The 23,621-nt window shown below is 52.3% G+C and overlaps 1 protein-coding gene across 4 annotated transcripts; it reads right to left on the bottom strand.

The window, feature by feature from the left end:
• Window positions 1–4,915: 4,915 nt before the first annotated feature.
• Window positions 4,916–19,710, bottom strand: ZNF783 (zinc finger protein 783). Of its 4 annotated transcripts, none has more exons than XM_073899367.1 (7): window positions 18,790–19,276; window positions 16,711–17,112; window positions 16,501–16,627; window positions 16,208–16,336; window positions 11,144–11,272; window positions 9,954–10,334; window positions 4,916–7,506 (listed from the first exon to the last, which is right to left on the bottom strand). In XM_073899367.1, the coding sequence occupies exons 1-7, from the start codon at window positions 18,913–18,915 to the stop codon at window positions 7,034–7,036; spliced, it is 1,767 nt and encodes a 588-aa protein (XP_073755468.1). In that variant the 5' UTR covers window positions 18,916–19,276; the 3' UTR covers window positions 4,916–7,033. The 4 variants fall into 4 exon arrangements, with proteins under 4 accessions (XP_073755468.1, XP_073755466.1, XP_073755464.1 ...); XM_073899365.1 differs by lacking the exon at window positions 18,790–19,276 and adding an exon at window positions 19,544–19,710 and having other exon boundaries at window positions 7,058–8,060; XM_073899363.1 differs by having other exon boundaries at window positions 7,058–8,060; window positions 18,790–19,277.
• Window positions 19,711–23,621: the final 3,911 nt, after the last annotated feature.

Raw genomic sequence — 23,621 nt, 5'->3', positions numbered from 1 at the left:
CAAAGCAGTGGGAGAACTCAGGTGTGCAAGCTGAAATGGAATAGGAGTGTGGCAGCTACAAAATCTGTTTAATCATGTCTTACACAAACACACAAGTGCACACGCCCTGGCTCTTAATCCACAGCCTGAAGAACTTCCTGTTCCAGGACTCAACCTCCTTTTATGGCCCTGGGGCACCCTTAAGAAGATGCCTACTCCTTCATTCAGCAGTTTCTGGAGAACTCACAGTGTGCAGAGTACAGCTCAGTGAGTCCTAGGAGTGCAAATATAAATTAGGGGAGGCCTCAGCTCACCAGAGATAAACAGGCTGGCAGGTGAGAGAAGATGTGTGCCTAAGAGTTGCCCCTGGTACCATGGGAAGGGCAATATAGTGAGGAGCGGCTGCCAATTCACAGCCAGTCTCCATGAGACCTTGGACAAGTCATTTAACCTCCCTGTATTTCATTTCATTTCATTAAACCTAAACATGGGAATTAAGGATACCTTCTACCTGCTTGAAGACAGCTAATCAAAGGATCTCAAAGTGCTTTTTGTTCTCAAATCCAAGAGGCTCTTTTGATTCAATAAAGGAATAAAGCCAAGGACTCTGGGCCTGGAAGCCCCCAGGAGCCAGCCTCTTACCAGGGAGACCAAAGTCTCACGGTTCCCTCTCATGTGCTTGCAGAGCTCCTTCTGCCAGTTTTCCAGGCTGCTCCACTCCTGCTCGGAGTCACATGGCCACATCTTCTGTCGTCAGAGACACCTGGAAGTATAGGTCCCCCCATACCAACGTGAGCCACAGCCATTTCAGAGAACAGTGAAAACCAGCTCCAGTCTCCTCTCCCTGCCCCCAAACCAGAGGGCATCACTGGCCAAACGACCAGACAATTGCAACCTCATCTCCAGTATATCTGCTTCAGATAAGAGCAGGGACCAGTGGCTAGAAGGATTCAGGATCAGCACTCCTGGGTTCTCGTCCCCTCTCCCAGGTTCACATGTATCTTCTGTGATTTCCCCCACCTGAGCCAGGCCTCGCCCTCAGAGGTCATTCTGGAGCAGCAAGCACAACCATAACCCTCCCGACCAGCCCCACATCACCTGCTGTGCAGCCATCTCTGCTGTGTCATGCTTCTCTTCTGGAGTTTTTCAAGCCCTTTAAAGTCAACCAGTGACTGGCATTAAGAACCAAGAGGTCCGGGGGCGCCTGGGTGGTGCAGTCAGTTAGGTGTCTGACTCTTGGTTTCAGCTCAGGTTGTGATCTCAGGTCATGAGATCGAGTACTGCATAGGGCTCCATGTTCAGCACAGAGTCTGCTTGGAGATTCTCTCTCCCTCTCCCTCTGCCCCACCTAACCCCATGTTCTTTCTCTCTAAAATAAATAAATCTTTTTCTTAAAGATTTTATTTATGTTTTTGTCAGAGAGAGAGAGAGAGAGAGAGAGAGCGCGCACAAGCAGGGGGAGTGGCAGGCACAGAGAGAAGGAGGCTCCTCACTGAGCCAGGAGCCTGATGCGGCACTTGATCCCAGGACCTCAAGATCATGACCTGAGCTGAAGGCAGACGCTTAAACGACTGAGCCACCCAAGCATCCCAAATAAATAAATCTTAAAAAAAAAAAAAAAAAAAAAAAGAGCCAAGGGGCGCCTGGGTGGCTCAGTTGTTAAGCATCTGCCTTTGGCTCAGGTCATGATCCCCGGGGTCCTGGGATCGAGCCCCGCATCAGGCTCTCTGCTCAGCAGGAAGCCTGTTTCTCCCTCTCCCACTCTCCCTGCTTGTGTTCCCTCTCTCGCTGTGTCTCTCTCTGCCAAATAAATAAATAAAATCTTCAAAAATAAATTAAATTAAAAAAAAAGCCAAGAGGTCAAGTTTTGGCAGACATGGCACTCCGTCCACTATGAGTCTGAGGACCCTGCTGAAGCCAAGCAAGCCCTCTCCACCCCACCAAGTTCCTGTACTTTAGGGGCCTCTCCCTTGCTGCCCAGGGGCAGCCTCAGGACCCAGAAGTTCCCATTTCTCAGCAGGTTCTCCATGTTCTCCAGCCACCTCTACAGCAGCCCGTACTCCTGCAGCAGGGTCCCCAGCACGGCCCACTTGCCCTCCAGCTGGTTCTTGAACTCCACGGCCGTCTTCTCGCAGTTGGGCGACTTCTCAGCTGTTTTTGTCCGCCTCTCCTAGCTCTGAGGTTGGCTGTCCTGGGACTCCATCATTTCCACAATCTGAATGGCGTCCAAGATGGCCAGAAGAGAGACCTCTGCAGACTGGATCTGAGCCTCTCATGGGAGGCCAGTCCCCATATGCCATTCCTGCAACTAGACACAAGGAGGTGAGTCAACCACCATGAAAGAGGTACCAGAGCCATTCCCAGCTACAGGGTCTTTTAGAATGGGGGAAACTTGTTCTGCATGCCAGAAGACCTTACTGGTCAGACCCCCAAACAGACCCTTGCTGGCAGACTTTCAAAGACAGTGGACACTGGACACCACAGAGCCCCCAAGGGAAGAATCTTGAACCAAGACCCAGGGGCAATGGAAAATGAATAACAAAGCATTACCATCATGAATGGACAGAGTGTAATGGATTCAAATCATAGCTCTACCACATAATAGCGATATTAGCTTAGGCAATTACTTAACCAAACTTTTTTTCTGCATCTGGGAACATAGCCCAGCAGAAGTGAGGAAGTGAGTGGTCCAGAAAACTTCCCAGGAGACAAATGCACACTCAGAATGCCATTTCAGTTGTCGAGTATTCTAGAGCAAACCCACCCCATTACTCAGGACTCAGAGGTAAGGTTCTGTTGTTCTGGCTTTGGTATCTCTAAGGCCCTTCCACCCCAACATTCACTGGCATGTGACCTTTTGACCTATTAGGGCCTTGTGACCCAGGTGCCTTGTTTACCAGCCCCAGGGTGCCCTTCACACTAGGAGGCTAGGTCCTAGCTGCCAGGAAATGGAGCCAGAGAAAGTTGAAAGCCAGCACTTAAGAGTAGTCAGAACAAAGAAATATTTCCAAAAATATCCTGCCCCAGGACATGGAAAATTTATCATATATTACTAGAAGTAATAAAATAAGAAATTCAGGAATGCCTCCCCAGGGACAGCCGAGATATAATGGAAACATTGCTGGAAATGGAACTTAACTAGAACTTGACTCAATACCTCCCCTGCCATTTGAATCTTGCATGTTTTGGGGGTAGTTGTGAGGATGAAGTGAACTGAAGGTGTGGAAAAGCACTCAGTGTGTATTGCTGCCCTTGGCACATGTTATTATTACTAAAACAAACATAAAAGCTGAGGGCCAATAATCAGAATGTGTTATGAACCAAAGACCAATAGCCCAATTCTGTGCAACCGAGGTTCCCTCAATACCTCCTCCAAAAAGCGCTTCGCAAAATGTCCAACACATACTGGGTACTGGTCATCAAACAGCTGTCCCTTCCTTTCTTCTCTTACAGGGCAATTGTTCCATCTCTGAGTCTGGCCTCTTATCAGTACGAGGTGTAGCCTGGAGGAGGAAGATCTGGTCTGCACAGATTAAGGATGAACATCTTCTAGTCCTGTAATGCCCTGTCACAAATCTGGCACTCAGGGATGTATCTAAAAGCATTTCAAAGCTATTTCTAGGGGCGCCTGGGTGGCTCAATTGGTTAAGCGACTGCCTTCGGTTCAGGTCATGATCCCAGGGTCCTGGGATCGAGCGCCGCATCAGGCTCCCTGCTCAAAGGGGAGCCTGCTTCTCCCTCTCCCTCTGCCTGCCTGTCTGCCTACTTGTGATCTCTCTCTGTCAAATAAATAAAATCTTAAAAAATAATAAAAATAAATTAAAAAAAAAATCTATTTCTACCAGGAGATGACACCTCTTCCCTTCGGAGATGTGGAAAAATCTCGTCTTGACAGTTCTTGTCATGCAGGCCAGGGACAGACTAAGTCAAATCTGAGCCTGAAGCACACATAGCCAAAGGTCCTCTGTAACACAGACCCCCTCCCAGCAGCAGTAGGGAGGACTTCTTGGGGAACTTGGGAAAAGAGCAAGCAGGCCCTCAAAGGCATCCTGACTGAAATCAGAGTTCGTGCCTAGAAGAGTTTTAGGGGATCCTCACAGCCAGGTGCAAGACTGCTCCACAGGAGGAAGGCGAGGGCCCAGGTTGGCGGGAAAATAACCTCCCAAGACAACAGCAACTGGTCTCAGTATGGAAAAGGGGGTGACAACGGGATGATGGTCTCCTTAACTTGTCAGGGCAGGGGGCGGAGTGGGTGGGCTGAAGGACAGGTCCAAAAAAGGAAAGCCCTGAAGGGTCTCCGGAGTGAACACGCTCGCAGGCCATCCTCCCCCTCCCCCCGACCTCCCGCCCCCTCCCCCGCCCCACCAGAGCTGGCTCGGCCAATCGTCAGGGCTGGCGGGAACCTCGGAAATCTTTGGCTAAGTCCGCAGACTAGCAAACTGTAGCCAAGAAAGGAGAAGGTACTTTATCGTTGACTTCGGACAGCTCCCGGTGGCCGCTGTGGCCTCGAGCGTCCCGGTGGTCATCATCCCCCCGGCTCTAAAGCAGCCGTCGGCCTCGGCCTGCTTTAGCAGCGCTGGGGCGTCGGCGTCGCGGCAACCCCGGCAGGCGGTAGCCCTGCCCCGATGGGACCCGCCCCGCGTCCCGGAGCAGGTTCCTCATTGGCCAGCCCTGGAAGCTCCGCCCCCCGGCCCGCGCGCGGCGTGTCCCGGCCGCCCGGAGCCGATTTCCCACTGGTCTGGCGAGGGGCCCCGCCCCCGCAGCGGACGCCCAGAGGGGGCGGGGCCGGCGACTGAGGGCGCCTGGCGTGGGGGCTGCTCTCGCGCGCCGCCGCAGCCCGGGATCCCCGGCTTGTGCGGGGCCGCGGGCCCGCCTGCTGGACGGGCTCCCCTAGCGGACTGACTCCCGGAGAGCAGGAAGGTCATGCACACACTCCTTCAGTTCAACATATTTATTGAGCACCGATGAAGGCAAAGGGCCGCCACCGTCACAGTTCTTAAGAGCCTTTAGCACCAGGACCCCACCCTTCCTTGTTTACAAATGAGGAAGCCAAGACGCAGAGCTAGGAGCGAGCCGAGGGCCAAACCAGGTTCTAGCCTCCAGGGTTCTGGAGCACCGCTCTGCTCCGGCACCACGATGCATGTGTGCCAGGTAAACTGACAAGGCCTAACCAGGAACCCGGTACACTGAGTGCTTTGGAAGAAACGGGAGGGCCTGTGTCCAGCGATCACTCCTGGCTTGTGCTATTGCTGGAGTACCTGTGTTTACACAGGACATTAAGCATTAGAAAGGTCTAGGAACTTTGAGCCTTGAGGCATCCCCAGGAAACACCTGAAACTAGCTCTTAAAGTGAAGGGGTAAGCTCAGAGCAGCTCCATTTGCACCATATCCTGTCTGAACACTTGCTGACAGCCCAGCTCTGACTGGTGGGGCCCCTGGTTAGGGTTGGGGATGCCGGAGCAGACAAACAGAATGCACAGCAGGGGAAGGTGGTAGCTCTTCTTCCCAAGCCCAGGGGAACTTGGCTGGGCTCTCAACCGACTTGCATACTCACTCTTGCCCCAGAGATGATGGCAACGTTCCCATCTGCCCCTTTGGGATGTGGGGTGAGGGTCAGAGGGGCAACAAGAAGTGGCAGAGCCAGGGACCCAGGCACCTGGAAGCAGGTCTGAATGCTTGCCACTTCACATAGTGCCAAGGCAAATAAGACAACAATCAAAATAGCCGAGGACCCAGTTTTAAATCTCCCAAACCAAGGGTTGGTCTATAGGCAGTACCCAAAATGGTGTGATTTAAGAGGCACAAGATGCTAGCTGCCATCAAGACTTCTCCAGGAGGCCTGATGCTATTGCCCGAACTTCTACGGTTTGAACCTCACTGCTTTGGTAAGAATTTATTCCACTGAAATACAAAGGGCTCCTTGGGGATGTAGCCCAATGGGAAAGTCTCTCCTAACTCTGTACCCAAGGGACCTTCCACTCACTCTAGAAAAGAAAGGTCCTTCCTGAGGGATTCTGACTGGGGCAAAGGGCTGGAGATGAACATGGAAGAGAAGGGGGGGGGGCCCTGAACTAGAAAAGAAGGACAAAACCAGGCTTCCTGTTTGGCCCACTGCCTCTAAATCTTTTATGACCCTGAAAACCCTAAGGTGAGGTAGGATGCACTGGGGTCATTACCCCCTTTGACAGATGAGGAACATGAGGCTGGAGGTGGTTAAAAAAATCCTGGCCTAGCTCTGCTACCAGCCCCAAATTCTTGGAAACCAACTGCTCCTTTAATGTGACAATTCAGGCCTGGTAGCCCAGGAATCCAGCTTGGCTGACCAGCCTCACCCACATCAGGATCTTCCTCTGGGAGGAGCTTCCGGGGCTGGATCTGCATCTCCCCCATCCCTAAAGTGTTGTGCAGGGTCCAGTCCATGGAGTGTGCATACCCATAATACTGAAACCTTGGGGGAAGGGTCAGCCACTCCAGGCCTCAGTTTCCCCCCTCTCAACTAATAACCAAAATCAGTCACGGATGTTGGGATATTGGGAATCATTCTGGGCCAAAGAGCGCATACCCGGGAAGGCACCAGATGTCCAGGGCAGCAGCCAAGCATCCTCCCACACCCGGGCTGATCCGGACAGCCCCTCTACCATCCCCACACACAAGGAGGTGGCAGAATAATTCCTGACCCTCAGGGCTCCTGGTCCCCTTTGCAACCACACTTAACACTTACAAAAGCACTAGAAAAACTCCGTATGGAGGAAAAGGAAAAAAAAAAAAAAGGTTTCAAAATAACACAGTAGGAAACTCAAATTTCCAGTGCCTACTCTTCAAACTGTCTGTCCATCTGCTGTGACCTCTGTGGGCAGTATCAAAACTGCAGGCCCTCCATGTCTCTATCGCCCCCTACTGGAAAGGCCTCTATCTCCAGTCCTCTTGCTTTCGCCGAAGGTTGGCATCCTCTAAGCCTTAAGGGATCCTTTCTAAGTCAGGAATGTAGAAAAGGCGGCAAAAAGTGACAAACTTAGGAAACAGGAAATTGAGGCATCTGGTCACACACACACAGTCACCAAAAAGGCCGCTGCTTCCCATCTGAATGAAAAAAAGTTTTCTCCAAAGTTATTCCGGAACGAGGAACCAGCGTCAGGCACAAGGGGAAAGGCCTGAAGGTGGACAGAAGTCCTGCGGGGGGTGCCCCAGGAGAGCCGGAGGGTACCCCTGCAGGCTCCTGCCGACTCAGCCCTCCTGGCTGTGGCTGGGACGGGGCAGCGGGGGGCTCCCAGGGAGGGCAGAGGAAGCAGGGAAGTGCGGGCCGGCCTGGCCTCGGGCGTGAGTCTGCATGTGCACAGCCAGGTGGTGGTTCCGATTGAAGGCCCGGCCGCACTGCGGGCACTGGTAGGGCCGCTCGCCAGTGTGGATGCGCTGGTGCCGGAAGAGGTCGGAGGGCCGGCGGAAGGCCTTGCCGCAGTAGGGACAGGCCGGCCAGCCCTGGCTGGTGCCGGTGTGCAGGCGCTGGTGCAGCAGCAGGCTCTTCCGCTGCTGGAAGAAGCGCAGGCACTCGCTGCAGTGGTACATCTTGTTGGTCGCCGGCCGCCGCCCCAGGCACGGCCTGCCTGCCAGGGAGCGGTGGCCTCCGGGCTCCTCGGGGAGCCAGCGGATGACAGGGCCCGGCACCACCACCTCCCCCGGCTCCAGAGCCGGGTGGGCCTCCCCCCAGCCCGGGGGCGGGCTCCCCGGCGTCTCCCTGTGCTCCTCCTCCACGTGGGTCCGCTGGTGAATGGTCAGGTTAATCTTCAAGCGGAAACTCTGCCCGCAGTCGGGGCAGGGGAAGGTCCGCTCTCGCCGGCGAGGAAGGATGCGGGGCGGCTCCCCCACGGCCCCTGGCGGCCGCGGGTCCCCTGCCCGCCGCGGGTCCCCTGCCCGCACCCGTGGCACTCCTGCGGCATGAAGCCGGCCAGGGCCCGGGGTCCTGCTCCTGGGCCCCTTGGGCATTCTACACACGGGCTGGCTACGGGACTCCCCCAGGAAGAGCTGCTCGGGCATCATCTCGTCCTCAGATTGTGCTTCTGTCTTAATGACCACACCACCACCACCTGGAGAAAGGACTCTCCATTGATTTCAAGTGGGCCACACTAGCCCTCACCCAGGCCACTCCCCCAGCCCTGGCCCCCAGGCACATCCCTAGCCACCTCTGCACCCATCCTGCTCCTCCTGCTTTCCTGGAGTCCTTTCCCCTGCACGTGCTCAGAGCACACATCAGGGAGCCTGTGCACTTCGCCCTACCGAGCAGGCACGGCCTCCCAACATCATCCAGTCTGTTTATGGTCACGTGGCCCAGATGTTCCAGTGGCCCATTCCTGGGGGCCAAGCTTGGAGAGAGGAGACAAAGCCGCAAAACCAGGAGCCAGGGACCCGAGGAGGGGGAGGTCAGAGGCCAGATGGAGTGAAAGACAACAGGTGGAGGATGCAGTGGAGCCCCTGGACCCTGAGATACACTGGCCACATGGGATCCCCAAGAATTCTGATAACATTAGTTCCCACCGATGAAGGACAGTGAGCCCTGGGGCCACTGGACTAGGTAAGCAGCCTCAGGCCTGGAGGTGGCGGGTGTCTTAGCCATACTCCGAGCTACTCATCCACATAACAAATCAACACTGAGCATCCACTACCTGCCTGGCACCTGCTCTCAAGGGACAGGCCGGAGGCACGAGGACCTAGGCTTCCTGGTTGAACCTCAGTGTGAGTCACACTTGACTCTGAGGTGGGACTGAGGCATAGGAGCTGCCAGGACATTGGAGGGGGGCTCTGAGGCAACACAGGGGTCCCTGATGCTGGGAAGGAAGGTCCCGGCCACAGACCCTACCTGGAACACTGTGCATTCTTCAAGATCCTTCAACTGCTATTCCCCTCTGGGCTTTCTGGAATCAGCCCCGACTACTGGCTTCTCTGACCTCCCCCAGTACCCAGCGGCTCAGCTGCTGCAGCCCAAGGTCTGCTCAAACGCTGACCGCGAACCTTACCCTCTATTAAAACAAAATCTTTAGTGCCTTACCAGCAATTTCCAAGGTCTAGGGCAAGAGCAATTTCTATTCTTGCCGAAGCATGAACTGAAATCCCACCCCAGGAGACTGTTGCTAACTGCTGAACCTTCTGGACCAGCACCTGGTGTCAAGACCTTGGGGTTCTTACTCAGTGCAGCTTCCCAGCAACCCTCACAAATAACTCCTGACAGAACTTTTATTTCTACGTTGGAAATGACCCAGCGGTTTGTAATTTAGTCCTCCAGCTACAGAATCGGTAAAGAGTCTGTAAGAATCATCTAAACTTTGCATCTAAACTGTTGCATTCAATGGGCTACCGTGGTATTCCTAAACTTAGGGATTAGTGTGGGTCTCAGGCCCTATTCCATGTGAAGGCCAAGGTTCCCAGACCTCTTCATTTGAAGCCCATCTCCAGCTTGGATTCCCACCATGCCATAACCCCAAGGTGGGCCCACATCTCACCTCTACCTCCCACCAAAGCTGGTACCATGATGGAATCGGGTGAGAACTGGATCCCTTTCTATTAGGAGAGAAAACCACCCCAAAGTGAGAATGGGCAATAATTGCTTTCTTTTTTCCTGCTCATCAGGGTATAAGCCCAGTTTTGTGGACTCTAGGCGGGGGACCTAAATTTAAATTGTAAGCCACCATGTACAAACTGCAAGACACTGGAGGTTGTGCGCCTGAACCACTTCACAGGGTTGCCATGAGGCCTGTCACCAGACCACAAACCTGGTGCGTGCAGCTTGTGTTCACGCAGCATGCACCTTCCCACCAGGCCAAACGTGATGGGGGAAAACCAGTACCTAGATGGTCTGGGTCGCCAAGAGCCCCAGGGCAACAGTACCTGGGGATGAGGAAGGGACCCCTCTGGAAGAAGCCCCTCACCAGGGCCCACTGTGCCACCTCCTACCCCACTCCCAAGGGCCCCCTCCCATCACTCACCTGGCCCTATGCTGGGCAGGCTGTCCCCAGGAGGGGAGGTTGGAGACTCCCCACCTGAAGATTCTTCCTCCCGTTTAACAGAGGCTGGAGGCCCTGTGAGAGAGACACTGTGAGGGCCTTTCCCGACACCGGGCTCGTGCAGGACAGCACGGGCATCTCTAAGCAGACCCCGGACATGCTCAAACGCCAGCCAGGAAGAGGGGGCCCCCGGGCTCCGTCCGGAGGACTGCCCACTCCACGGCGTCCACTTCAGAGGCGAGAGGAGAGCGGTGAAGGCCGCGCCTCCCGTTCCCATCTGGGCCAGTGCTGACAGCTCCATCACCCTGATGGGCCTCCGAAGGACAGCGGGTTTGGGGAGGCCCCTTGGGGCACAGTGCCAGGCTGCAGTGGAACAGGGACAATGAGAAGGTCCTCTCTCCTTACACACTGGCTGGGCAACAGGGATACCAGGGAGGGAGGGAGGATCACCTCCACCCCCAGGGAGCTCATAGTCATTGGGGGAGAGTCACAGAAATAACTGGAGAGAAAGCAACCCAGACTGAAAAGTCAAGCCTGCCGGAAGGAGGAAGAAGGAGGGGGCATGGGAACAGGAGAAGCCAAGCTAGCAAGGTGCAGTCTGGAGACAGACAACAAGGCTCTGGATTATATGCCACACGTTATGCCAAATGCCCTCTGAGTTATACTTCATTTTTGTAAAACGATGGACAGGAACTTCCTTTACACACAGGCAGAGATCCCTGGAAGGGGGGACTGAAGCCACAGAGCCTCTCACAGACAGAGGACATTTACTGAAGAAGGCACATGCCAGCACCATGCTAGGCATGTAACATAGACTGTCCAGTTAACGTGACCATGGCAGGAAGGCTGAGGAGGCCCAGGACCCACCTTTGTGTGTCCCTCCCCTCACTCCAGCCAGGCCAGAGGGCCTGGCCCCCAGCAGACCTCAGGGACCCACACTTTGGCTCAGACCATTTTCTCCTGCGGAAAATGCCCTTCGTTCCCAGCCCAAATCTACCCTTCCTCTAAGACCTGTCTCAGGGGTCCCCTTCCCAGGAAGCCTGTCCAGCTCAGCCAAGCCTGGTGCCCACCATCTGTCCCACCCTCACGCTTTAGCACTCGTTCTCAGTAGCACCTGTCTGGTCCTGTTGCTGAGATGCTGTTCACATGGCTGCCCGGCGGCCCTCACTCACCCGTGCTCACTCCAGGTACAGTTGCTCTTGCCTCTGAGTCTTGCTGGTGCTTGGGGACCTGCCCTTCTTTTGGCTCCTCCCGGGCAGGGCTGACGGGGCTGAGGATGTGCTCTGGGTGTGGAGGGAGGCCTGGAAAATGCAACTCAGTGACACCAAGGATAACACAGAGATCCCCCCCGGGGGCAGGAGCCTCTGAGGAAGGGCTGACTGTAGTCACTGGGACTGATGGAGGGCATCAGGCCAAACACAGGCTAGTGGACTTCACTGATCCTTAGAGGCTGAAAGAGAAGGAAAAGGTATAGCACAGGAACATCTGATTGTACCAGATAAGTCATGACACAGCAGAGCCAAGGGTGTGGCTTGTTAGGGCCTCCCAGCTCAGAACAACAACAGTGCCATCCAGTCCCAAGTCCTGTACCAGGCTGATGTATAAGGATCCCCTTGGAAGCACCCCAAGATTCTCATTAGTAGTTCTGGGTAGGCCTAGGAAGTATGCATTTTTTGAAAAAGATTTTATTGTATTTATTTATCTTTAGAGATTTTATTTATTTGAGAGAGAGAGCGTGCATGCACACGTGCACACAGAAGCAAGAGGAAAGGCAGAGAAGGAGAAACACACTCCCCGCAGAGCAGGGAGCCTGACACAGGGCTCGATCCCAGGGCCCCGGGACCATGACCTGAGCTGAAGGCAGATGCTTAACCGACTGAGCCACCCAGGCGCCCCTGCAGTTTCTGGGTTTTTTTTTTAAAGATTTTATTTATTTATTTGAGAGAATGAGAGAGACAGAGAGAGAGAGCACGAGAGGGGAGAGGGCCAGAGGGAGAAGCAGACTCCCCGCTGAGCAGGGAGCCCGATGCGGGACTCGATCCCGGGACTCCGGGATCATGACCTGAGCCGAAGGCAGCCGCCCAACCAACTGAGCCACCCAGGTGCCCTGCAGGTTGTTTTTTTTTTTTTTAAGATTTAATTTATTTGAGAGAGTGTGCAAGTGCAGGCACAAGTCAGGGGTTAGAGGGGCAGAGGAAGAGAGGGAGAGAGAAGCAGACTCCCTGCTGAGCACGGAGCCTGACACAGGACTCAATCCCAGGAACCTGAGATCACGACCTGAGCCAAAGTCAGACACTTAACCGACTGAGGCACCTGGGCATCCATTAGTATGCATTTTAAAAAAGCTCCCTAGGGCAAAAGAGATGAACAAAGAGTTCACAGAGTAAGAAATTTAAATGGCCCATAAACAAATAAAAAGATACTCAACCACACTCATATAAGAGAGGTACCATTAAAAATATACTCTTGGGGCACGTGGGTGGCTCAGTCGGTTGGGAGTCTGCCTTTGGCTCAGGTCATGATCCCGGAGTCCCAGGATCAAGTCCCACATCAGGCTCCCTGCTCAGCAGGGAGTGTGCTTCTCCCTCTGACCCTCCTCCCTCTCCTCCCCACTCTCTCTCAAATAAAAAAAAAAAAAAGAAGGAAAAAAAAGAAAAGAAAAAAACCCCTGTTCCCACGGTAACTGAGTGGCTCAGTCATTTAAGCCTCTGCCTTCAGCTCAGGTCATGATTCCAGGGATTGAGCCCCACTTGGGGCTCCTTGCTCAGTGGGGAGTCTGCTCCTCCCTATCCCTCTGCCACCCCACCCCCTCACGCTCTCTCTCTCAAATAAATAAAATCCTGAAGAAAAAAAAAAAAGGATTAAACACCATGACCAAGTGGAGTGTATTCCTGGAATGCAAGGTTGGTTCAACATACGAAACTAGATCAATGGAATACACCATACTAACAGAATGAAGGGAGAACACCCCCATGATCATCTCAATTGATACAGAAAAAGCATCTGAGAAAATTCAACACCCTTTCACAATAAAACCATTCAACAGACTAGACATAGAAACTCTAAGATACCACTTCACACTCATTATGATGGCTAATATTAAAAAGAAACACCAGAAAATAGTGTTGACAAGAATGTGGAGAAACTAGAACCCCTGCACACTGTTGGTAAGAATATAAAATGGTACAGTCACTGTAGAAAACAGTTAACAGTCCTCAAAAAATTAAAAATAGAGGGTGCCTGGGTGGCTCAGTCGGTGAAGCGTCTGTCTTCAGCTCAGGTCATGATCCCAGGGTCCTGGGCTGGAGTCCTGCATTGGCTCTCCTGCTTCCCCCTCTGCCCCCTGCTCTTGCTCTCTATCTCAAATAAATAAATAAAATCTTTAAAAAAAAATAAAAATAGAATTACCATATGACCCAGAAATTCCACTTCTAAGTATATACTGAAAAGAACTGAAGACAGAGTCTCCAAGAGGTATTTGTATATCCATGACCATAACAGCATTATTCACAATAGCTAAAACGTGGAAACCCAAGTGTCTGTCAACAGATGAATGGATAAGCAAAATGTGGTAGGCACAGACAACACGTTATTTAGACTAAAAATAGGAAAGAAATTCTGATACCTGCTACAATACAGATGAACCTTAAGGACATCATGCTACGTGAAATAAAACCAGTCATGAAACGACAAATGCTGTGTGATTCCACTTCTATGAGGTCCTTGGAGTAGACAAAATCATAGAGACTGAAAGTAGTACTGTGGTTGCCAGGGGCTGGGGCAGGGGGCACAATGAGGGATTACTGTTCAATGAGTATAGAGTTTCAGCTTTACAGGGTGAAAAGAGTTCTGATGGGATTGCGTCACATTATAATGTATTTAATACCACCAAACAGTACACCTAAAAATGGCTAAGATGGTAAATTTTATGTTATGTGTATTTGACCGGGATAAAAAAAAAAAAAGAAAACAGAAATGAAATATTGATACACAGTTCAACATGGATGAACCCTGAAAACACTATGCTAAGAAGCCAGAGTCGAAAGACCATGTACTGTAGGATTCCATTCATATGAGATGTCCAGGCTAGACAAATGTCTATGGATAGCCAGGGAAACTTGTCATTGCTTAAGGCTGGGGGAGCTGGGAAGGGGCCTCTTTCACAACACTGAGGGAGACGCAAATGATAAAAACTCCATGGAGGGGTATTTGGTGAATAAATTCTTGAAAACTTATGTATTCATTTACCTCTGACCCAGCAGTGCAGCTTCTAGGAATCTGTGCCAAAGATACACTGGCAAAAATATGAGCTGCCTTATGCACAAAGTAGCCTCTACAGCATTATTTATATCAGCAAAATACTGGAAATACCTTAAGTGTCCACCAGCAGGGACTGGTTAAACAAACTCTGCGATCTCATACCTTGGGCCATTCTGCATCCACAAAAGTAAAGGAGGAAGGTCTGTATATATACATATGAAGTGATATCCAGGACAAATTGCGTAAGACAGGGATGGGGGAAAGCAAATACACCTGTTACTGATCTTTCTGAAAGGAAACACTGGAAGTATAAACAAGACACTAATAAAAATGGTTATCTGTAGGGACAAGGAGGGGACAAGAATGGAAATAAGATTTCCCTGAATGTATCCTGTTAAACCATTTTGACTTTGCAAACGTAACATGCCTTACGTATTCAAAACGTTAAATGAAAAGGCAAAAAGAACCATTTCTAAACATCTAAAAATAGGGGCGCCTGGGTGGCTAAGTCATTGAGCGTCTGCCTTCGGCTCAGTCATGATCCTGGGGTCCTGGGATGGAGCCCCGCATCGGGCTCCTTGCTCAGCGGGGAGTCTGCTTCTCCCTCCGCCTGCCCCTCTCCCTGTTTGTGCTCGCTCGCGCTCTCTCTCTGATATAAATAAAATCTTAAAAAAAAAAAAAAAAGATAAATGATGTTAGAATGTTAACAAAGAAATGATACTAAAGAGGGGCAGGTGAGGATGGTCCATCAACTGAGGAGCGGAGCAACAGAATGTGGTAACATGGGTATCCACAGAGGTACCGACAGAGGCCGCGAGGTGGGTAAGGCTGGAGCGCACACTCAGCGAAAGAAGGCAGTCACTAAAGGTCCCACACGGCACTCTATTTACGTGAAATGTCCAGAAGCAGCAGATCTAAGACACAGAGAGGAGATGAGAAGTTGCCTAGGGCTGGGGAGCAGGGGGAGGAAAACAGGAAATTAACGTCCACAAGTACAGGTTTCTCTTTGGTGGGCAAGGGAAGTTCAGATTGTGGTGATGGTCACAAAACCGTGAAGAGAGGGAAAACACTGAGCTGTATACTCTAATCCGGGAACTGGCTGGTAGTTAACTCTATCACAGTAAGGCTGTTAAATACGGGGCGGGGGGAGGCTTTCACAGGATTTTTAACAGACTTTTTATAAATCGAATGCAACAGGTGGACGTCAGTGTCCCAGCATTAGGGGACCCAACACCTATAGAAAACAGTTTTGAGATAATCGGGGAGGGGGGGAGAGAACATGGACTCGGGATGAGATGTTAATCTGCTGGGTGTGACACTGGTATTTCGGTTACGTTCAGAGAAAAGGAAGAGACAGAGGAAGCCAACGTGGCAACTCCTGATCACTGTTCCATGTGTGTGACGGTCACTTGGAGGTTTGCTGGACTCTTCTCCCTACTTCCGCTTATTTCCTTAAATTTTATTTTTTAAAAAAGCCTCCCAGACGACTCTGATGTGCTGTCAACTCTGGAACCACTGTCCCTTACCACACCAGCTCCGGGGATGAAGTCGGGGCCGCTCCCCCCAGACGGCCGTTTCCACAAAGGGAAGCCAGTTCACGACAGGCCCTACAGCCGCGGGCTCATGTCAGGGAGCAGAGGTGGGAGGGGCAAGCGAGAGAGGCAGCAGTATGCTGCTGTGAGCAGGGGCCCCCGCTTACACAACACTCAGCAAGTCCACGCTTGACGTCTGCTGTGTCTGGGAGTCCACACAACACCCACCCACACGACGCCAGTACCGCTGGCCCCCGCATTCAGAAGCAGAAACTGAGCAGCTCTAAGACAAAAGCTCTGCACCCGTCCCTGACTAGGCTGGCCTAGGACACAGTGGGCCCCACTTCGGGTTCAGGGCATGTGCCCCCTCCTGGCCTCACAGCACGTCTGGAAAGCCCAGGAGAGGAGTGTGCCCCACTCATTCCCCGGCTCGCTCCCACTCACCAGGGCTTGGCCTCCTTGGGCGTGCTGCCTCCCTCTTACTTCCCTCCTCCTGGCCCCACGGGCCTTCAGGACAAGGCTCCTCTCCCCGCTCCATCCGGGTCAGGATGTCTGGTTTGGAGATGGCATAATCTGCATACAGGATGGAAGGGGAGCTGGGTCAAGACTGGACACCCGCCACCCAGCTGCCCACAGAGCTGGAGAGACACCGAGAAGAAGAGAAGTCAAAGCAAAGACACAGACTGCTGAAGGCCAATCTGCGACACAGACCCAGATCCCCACCTAGGCAGCCTTACCCAGGGACACCAGCGTCTCGTAGTTGCCCCGCATCACGTGCTTGTAGAGCTCCTTCTGCCACTCGTCCAGCTTGCCCCACTCCGGCTCAGAGAAATACACGGCCACGTCATCAAAGGTCACGGGCACCTGGAACAGTGTCGCGCGCGCTCACCCACACACTCACAGGCACAGTCCCTCGGGCTGTCCCACCCCAGGTGCCCGTGGGATACCTTGGGGACCTCCCCCTTGCTGCCCGGGGGCAGGCGCAGGATCCAGAAATTTCGGTTCCTCAGCAGGTTCTCCATGTTCTCCAGCCGCCTCTGCAGCAGCCCGTACTCCTGCAGCAGGGTCCCCAGCACGGCCCACTTGCCCTCCAGCTGGTTCCCGAACTCCACGGCCGTCTTCTCGCAGTCGGCCAGCTTCTTCTCTGCCATCCCCGTCCGCCCTTCTAGCGAAAGCAGGCGGGCCAGGCAGGAGTCCACCTTCTTCTCCAAGGCCTGGATGGCGGCCACCACCGTCCACAGTGTAATCTCCGTGGAGTACAGGTAGGAGTTCTTCTCAGCAGCTGGTGGGGGTGACAAAGAAGGTGTCGAAGGGCTTTCGTCCTCTGTCTGCTTGTCCCTCTCTGGAGCCTGTCCACAAGAAGAAAAGGGGAGATGGTACCAGAATGACACCATCAAAATGCGTACTTCACAAAGCCTCACGGTGACACCTGCCCAGGGCAAGCCCCAGCCAGGATCCTACGGGCCAGTCAGGCAGGTGTGGGAGGGAGGCAGGGACATCAGTGAGGGACAGGAAACACTGGCTGGACCAAGGAATTAGCAAGTGGAAAACGGGAGGAAACACGTGGCCAAAGACAGAAAGCATCTGTGCTTCTCAGGTGGCTTCCATCTTGGATCTTAGTCTCCTCCTCCTCTGCAAATGAAGGGACAGGCTTGAAAGCACAGAGGACATGAGATCTGCTGCCAGAGAGCCTGGGTCCAAGCAGCAACCCCGCCACTCCCAAGCTGGCTGACTTTGGGCAAGGTTTTTCACACAGCTTTCAACTTCACTTCCACATCTAGAAAATGGTACTCACATGAGAAGATTGTGAGAATGAATGACACAATCTTTGTTGAAAGCACTGAGCACAATGTCTAGCATGTGGTAAATACTCAATGCACACAAGCCCCACGTTGATTCAGCTAAGATGATAATGATAAGGATGTTGACGATGCTGCTGCTGATGGTTCAGGCTCAGGGACGCAGCAAGAAGTTTTTCTTCCCTTGGGTTCCCATGGGTTTTTCTCCATCTTTTCCCATGGGTTTTTCTCCACCTTTTTCATTCCATTGTCCTTTGGCACCTTGGAAAGAGCTTCTGGAGTGCCTCAACTCACCCTGGTGCCTGATGCATGAGCCGGAGCATGTGCACCCAGTACCTCGTGCTAAAAGCCTTGCTGGAGGGCGCCTGGGTGCCTCAGTTGGTTAAGCGTCTCCTTTGGCTCAGGTCATGATCCCAGAGTCCCGGGATGAAGCCCCGTGTCAGGCTCCCTACTCAGCTGGGGAGTCTGCTTTTCCCTCTCCTCCTTGCTTGTGCTCTTTCTTGCTATTTCTCTCTCTCTCTCTCAAATAAATAAATAAAATCTTAAAATAAAAAAAAAAAAAGAAGAAGAAAAGAATCCAGGATGATTCCATGCATCTGCCTGGGTTTTGGTTTGTTTCCCCCAGAACGTAAGTTCCCCGAGGGTGTGTGTGATTCGCTGTTGTATTCCCAGCTTCTAAAACAGTGCCTCTCTCACTGCAGATGCTCAATGAATACCTACTGAATGAATGAATGACCACACAATTAAACAACATTCATTCAGTAACAACTACTGACCACCTGCCATTGTAAAGGTGCAATGGGGGAATGCAAAAACAATTATGTGGTTCTTCCTTCTTCAGGAGAAAAATTCTGTATAGAAAGAGTTGGGGGCAAATCTGTCCTGTTTGACTCTCGGGTACTGTAAGATGGCAGAGGGAAAGGAGTGAGGGGATGGAAATGGTCAGAAAAATGTTCTAAGGGAGTGGCCCCGGGGTTCCGTGGGAGCTGGTGATTTCACCACTGCAGTTACAGAGATGCCTTGGAGGGTATTCCCCAGGGGACAGGGCCACAAACCACAGTATTCCCACCTCTTTTCTCTCTCTTGAACTCAGGGACTCCTGAGGGAAGCAGCAAACTCATTAATGAAAGGAGAGGGAGGGGAAGCTCCTACTTTAAAAGGATCCACAAAAATCAAGGTTTCAGAAAACTTCATTAAGAGATATTAATAATAGGAGAAGCCACTTACTGCGTTCTGTTTGCAAGAGATTTTCTGGTGTGTCAAAAATAGCCAAAGGATTCTTTTCTGCCAACTGGGCATACTGCACATTACCGGCCAACATTCCAAAATAATCCAAATAATCGAATCCAACATGCTAAACTAATCTTAAAAAAAAAAAAAAATCTACCTACAATTCCTCTGGTAAACAGCATTCCATACCTTTCTCTTAGGTCAAAGTAGAACCCTGGGTACCTTCATGGGGGTGTAATTCCAAAATTTTGGCCTAGACGTCGGACTAAGGCCTCGACTGGGTGAGTGACCTTGGGCCGGTCCCTTCCCTGAGCCTCAGACTCGGGTTGTCAGAACCGCACGGGCCTGGCGACCCTGTCCTCCCTGCGTGCCTCCAACCAGACAATGGACGGGGTGGGAACAGCCACTCCGTTTCAATGCAAGGCCTGTCATCCGAAGTGTTGCTAGGAAGCCCGGCCTGTCCCCCGCCGTCGGGGCCGCCCCGCCGCCCCCGCCGCCCAGCCTGCCGTTTGGGCCGCCCGGTCTGCCGGCCCGGAAGCCCGGCCCAGACACGAGCCGGGGTGGCGGGGCGGACCGAGCTGGCACGACGCGGCAGGCGCCAGCCTGGGCGGAGGCGGCGGGCCGGGAGGCCGCTCCACGCCGGCGGGGAGGAGACCCTCGCGGGCCCTGGCGGCGGCGGCGGCGGCGGCGGCGGCGGCGGCGGCGGCGGCGGCCCCGGCCCGTCTGGGCGTCCGCGGGCCGGGGCGCTTACCCGGGCGGGCGCCGCTTCGGCCATGGCTGCTCGCGTCCCTCTTTCGGCGGCTCTCCTCGGCCTGGCCTGTCGGGCCTGGCGCGGCGCGCAGGCGGCGGCGGAGGCGGAGCGGAGCCGCCCAGCCTCGGAGCTCCTGCCGGGCGGCCGCGAGCTGCGTCCGAGCCACGTGCCCCGTCGGCCCTTTAAACAAGAGCTGCGCTCGCGGCCGGGCCCGAGGGTGCGCACAGCGCCCCCTGCAGCCCGAAGGACCGCACGCCCGCGGCCCGCGGCCTTCCGCGCGCGCCCGCCCTCCCTGGCGGCCTCGGGGTCACCCGTGGGGAGGCCGGCCGCCCCCTCTGGCCTGGGCCGCGGGAGTGGACGCCAGCGGCGGGCTCCCCGCGGGCCCCGTGCAGTAGCAGCTTGCTGGGCCCAGCCCTGGCCCCTACCCCCGCCCCCCGACCCCAGGACGTTGGAGCCCCAGCGTCCCACTTGGGAGAATCAAGTCCGGGAGCTAATGAAGCAGTCGTGCAGGACACTAAGAAAATGTGGGAGTCCCCCTCTGTATGAGAGAAGAAGGGCAGTCCTTGCCGGGGAATCTAAAGTATATGTAGATTTACCGGTTTAACGCCTCTAAAGGACCCAAAGTGACAGTTTGGGCATACACGTTATGCCTGGCGGTGGGGTAGGATGGGACAGATGAAAGTTTTAAAACTACTTGTTGGGGCGCCTGGGTGGCTCAGTCGGTTAAGCGGCTGCCTTCGGCTCAGGTCATCATCTTAGGGTCCTGGTACCGAGCCCCACATGGGACTCCCTGTCTGCTTCTCCCTCTCCTCCCTGCTTGTGCTCTCTCGCTCGCTCTCTCTCAAATAAATAAATAAAATCTTTTTATTTACTTGAGAGAGAGAGCGCGCACATGAGAGGGTATAGGGTCAGAGGGAGAGGCAGACTCCCTGCCGAGCAGGGAGCCCGATGCGGGACTCGATCTCGGGACTCCAGGATCATGATCTGAGCCGAAGGCAGTCGCTTAACCAACTGAGCCACCCAGGCGCCCTAAATAAAAAATCTTCAAAAAGTAAATAAAACTACTTGTTTAGTTTTCCAGAACAAATACACCTCAGGAAAAATTTATTTCACTAAAAACAAAACAAAACAAAACAAAAAAAACCCCTCTCTCTCCCTTCCCCAAATCCTCTTTGGGAATCCTGGGTCTCCTCCTTCCCCGGGGGATCTACTTCCCCAGCAGACACTCTGCTCAGGGATGCTTCGCAGAGTCCTCTGGAGCCTTCTATGCCACACCCAGTCTCCACTCGCCCACCAGCCACCAGGCGGGGACCTTCTGTAGCTTTGGCTCCAGGCTGGGAGTGCCTCAAGAGTAAATCCAACACTTAAAAATTCAGACCCTCACACATCTCGAAAAAACCACTCAAGCTGGGACCCATCTTCCTCATCTGTAACCCAAGAGCCTTACTTAGGAAAACCAGAGTTAACCACTGAATATAAAGTAAAACGTGTTGAGTTTTATCTTCTATCTTTTCTGCATTTCCGTTCATCCTAGTCTTAAAGAGCCTAGAGCCTACAAACTCTTCCCAGGAGAAATTATTCTGCAGTTCCTCTTTTTTAGTATTTTCTCTTTTTGGAGGAAGGGAAGAAAATTATTAGCCCATATATTTGATGCAAGCAAAAGCGTGGTCAACTGACATATAATAAAGAAACTGATACCTTCTCCAAGTAAGGTGCACCCTAGTCTTTAGGGCAAGCTTAGGAAGTTTAAGAAATACAATCAATATATAGCATCATTCATTGTGGAGATCTTTGTTGAAAATAACCCAACCTAATAACTTGCAAATGTGTGCTGAAAGCATTAAGAGCATCCTTAGGATCTCGGGGGGGGGGGGGGTCAATCAGGCCAAAATATTAAGGATGATAAAATACTGGTTAAGTTGTGAGCTTATAAGATTTAATGCCCAATGCAAAGAGTCTGGAAAATGGACTGGAGAGGAAGAAAACATTAGTATTTAACAAGCTCTATTCAGGGGAGAGTGCTCTAATTTTTGACAGCTCTCATAGATTTTTTAGACAGTTTTTGTAAGTCATTGGTACTCAGACTTCAGTGTGGTACTCAGACTTCATGCTCCCCTGGTGTGCTGGTTACAAGACTGCAGAGCACCTGTATCAGAGTGTCCAGGTCTGAGACTGGGAGGGGGTGGCAGTGGCCAGAATTTGCATTTCTAACTAGTTCCCAGGTGATGCTGATTCTACCGGCATGGTTATCACACTGAGAAACACTGTGTTCATCAGCTTCCTACAGCTGCCTCCCATTCCCATGCTCTGATTTTCTATTTTAAACAAAAAGCACAAAACCTTTACACCACGATGTGGTCTGCTGAGCAGACCAGCCTGGTATATAAATATACTGCTCGAATATAAACTACCATTACCCGCATCCTTATGTATTAATGTTTCCTGTGTTTGCTCTTTTTCAGGTAAGACCTCCTGAGCCTGAATACCTCCCGGTGAGCTGACACTGGATTTCCAAAGTGGAGGCGCAGACCCTGGAGGAACAGGAGTGACCCCACCAAGGTGCAGGTCACTGAAACAGCCCATCATCAAGCCTCTCCTGCAGAAGGTGGTATCATGAGAAGTTCAGGGCCAAAACACCACCTAGGGTCACTCAAGTGGGATTCAAATACTGAAGCACTAGTGTCCCCACCAGCACATTCTCAGCCAAGAGATAGGGGCAGCTCAGAGAAAGAATGCCTAGGACGCACCTCCAACCAATTTCCAGGCATGTAATTTAGATTAGAAAGTGGACCCACCGAGAATTATAAAGCATTAGGAAGGAAAGTCTTAGCAGAGGAAGACCAGAAGTATAACCAAGTCCCTCTTCCTCCATGGAGCTTTTCCTAGTTCAGACAATCCTGAGCTCCCTATTCTGTGAATACCCATTATACGTGTTCATTCAACAACTAAGGTGAGCATCTATGTGCAAAGCCCCAGTGCGCAGAGCTGTGGAGTCCGGTCCCTGTTGATTGCGCCTTGGCGGTCTTGTCCATCCATCCTTGTCCGTGGCTCTCTTCCCACTGCAGCTGCACCCAATCCAGTACTCATTGGCTCTTGTTGGTCTCACTCAGAAACCTCCTAACATCCCCCATCCCAACCAAAAACAAACCAAAAAACCCACATGATCGAACACTCATTAGGTTACTATTCCCAAATCACAGCTAGAATCAGGTCACCCTTTTGCTCAAACTCTCAGCTCCCCATTACTAACTCAGTAAAACCCAAACTCCTTGGCCTGATCCCAATCTATCTTTCCAACCACATCCCCCACTACTCCCCTTCTCGCATCCTATCCTCCAGCCAGATCACGTATTTATTTTTGCCCCATAATGTCTCCTCTCTTGCTCTTGTTGCTCCAACTACAATGTCCTTCTTCCCATCCTTCCCATCCTTAAAGGTCCAGTTCAGTCACCTCTCATAGTCTTCCCCAACACCTCACAATTAAATTTAATTGTTCTCTGAATTTCGACCTGTTTAGTCTCACTTGGGACATGTAATTTTCTAATTGTATTAGATTCCCTTAACAGCCTATAAACCCAAGAGCAAGATCTCGGATTTAACCATGTACTTGTCCGCTGACCTTGCACGTGGGGGCTACTCAGATACTTGTGAGTGCACACACACACAAACAGAATGGAATCTTGCGCTAGTCTGGGAAAGGGTTATGCAAACCTGCAGCACAGGGAAGAGACAGATTTTGGTAGAATATAAATTTAACTAGGGCAAAGATCTGTTTGTACACTTATGTATTCCAAGTATTTAAAACAGGGGTGCCTGGGTGGCTCAGTTGGTTAAGCGACTGCCTTCGGCTCAGGTCATGATCCTGGAGTCCCAGGATCGAGTCCCGTATCAGGCTCCCTGCTCGGCGGGGAGTCTGCTTCTCCCTCTGATCCTCCCCGCTCTCATGCTCTCTCTCTCATTCTCTCTCTCAAATAAATAAAATCTTAAAAAAAAAAAAAGATAAACCTACAATTCCCACATTAAGTTCTTGCACAAACCATCTATCTATTCCTTAGCTCCAAACGAAGGTAAACATACA

Source organism: Callorhinus ursinus, unplaced genomic scaffold (genome assembly GCF_003265705.2).
Source record: "Callorhinus ursinus isolate GAN/ISIS: 27379988/994484 unplaced genomic scaffold, GSC_fseal_2.0 scaffold12, whole genome shotgun sequence".
In the NCBI taxonomy this organism is placed as follows: domain Eukaryota; kingdom Metazoa; phylum Chordata; class Mammalia; order Carnivora; family Otariidae; genus Callorhinus; species Callorhinus ursinus.
The sequence above is the reverse complement of the archived record's forward strand: the minus strand, read 5'-3'. Positions and strand labels throughout refer to the sequence as shown.

Bases quoted from the DNA above. Each gene is read 5' to 3' on its own strand.
- ZNF783 (XM_073899363.1), bottom strand. From the start codon at position 18,915: ATGTTGGATTCGATTATTTGGATTATTTTGGAATGTTGGCCGGTAATG. The intron at 16,337-16,500 runs GTAAGGCTGCCT...TCCTGTATGCAG, and splicing joins CGAGACGCTGGTGTCCCTGG to ATTATGCCATCTCCAAACCA. The intron at 10,335-11,143 runs GTGAGTGAGGGC...GTTCCACTGCAG, and splicing joins TGTACCTGGAGTGAGCACGG to CCTGGCACTGTGCCCCAAGG.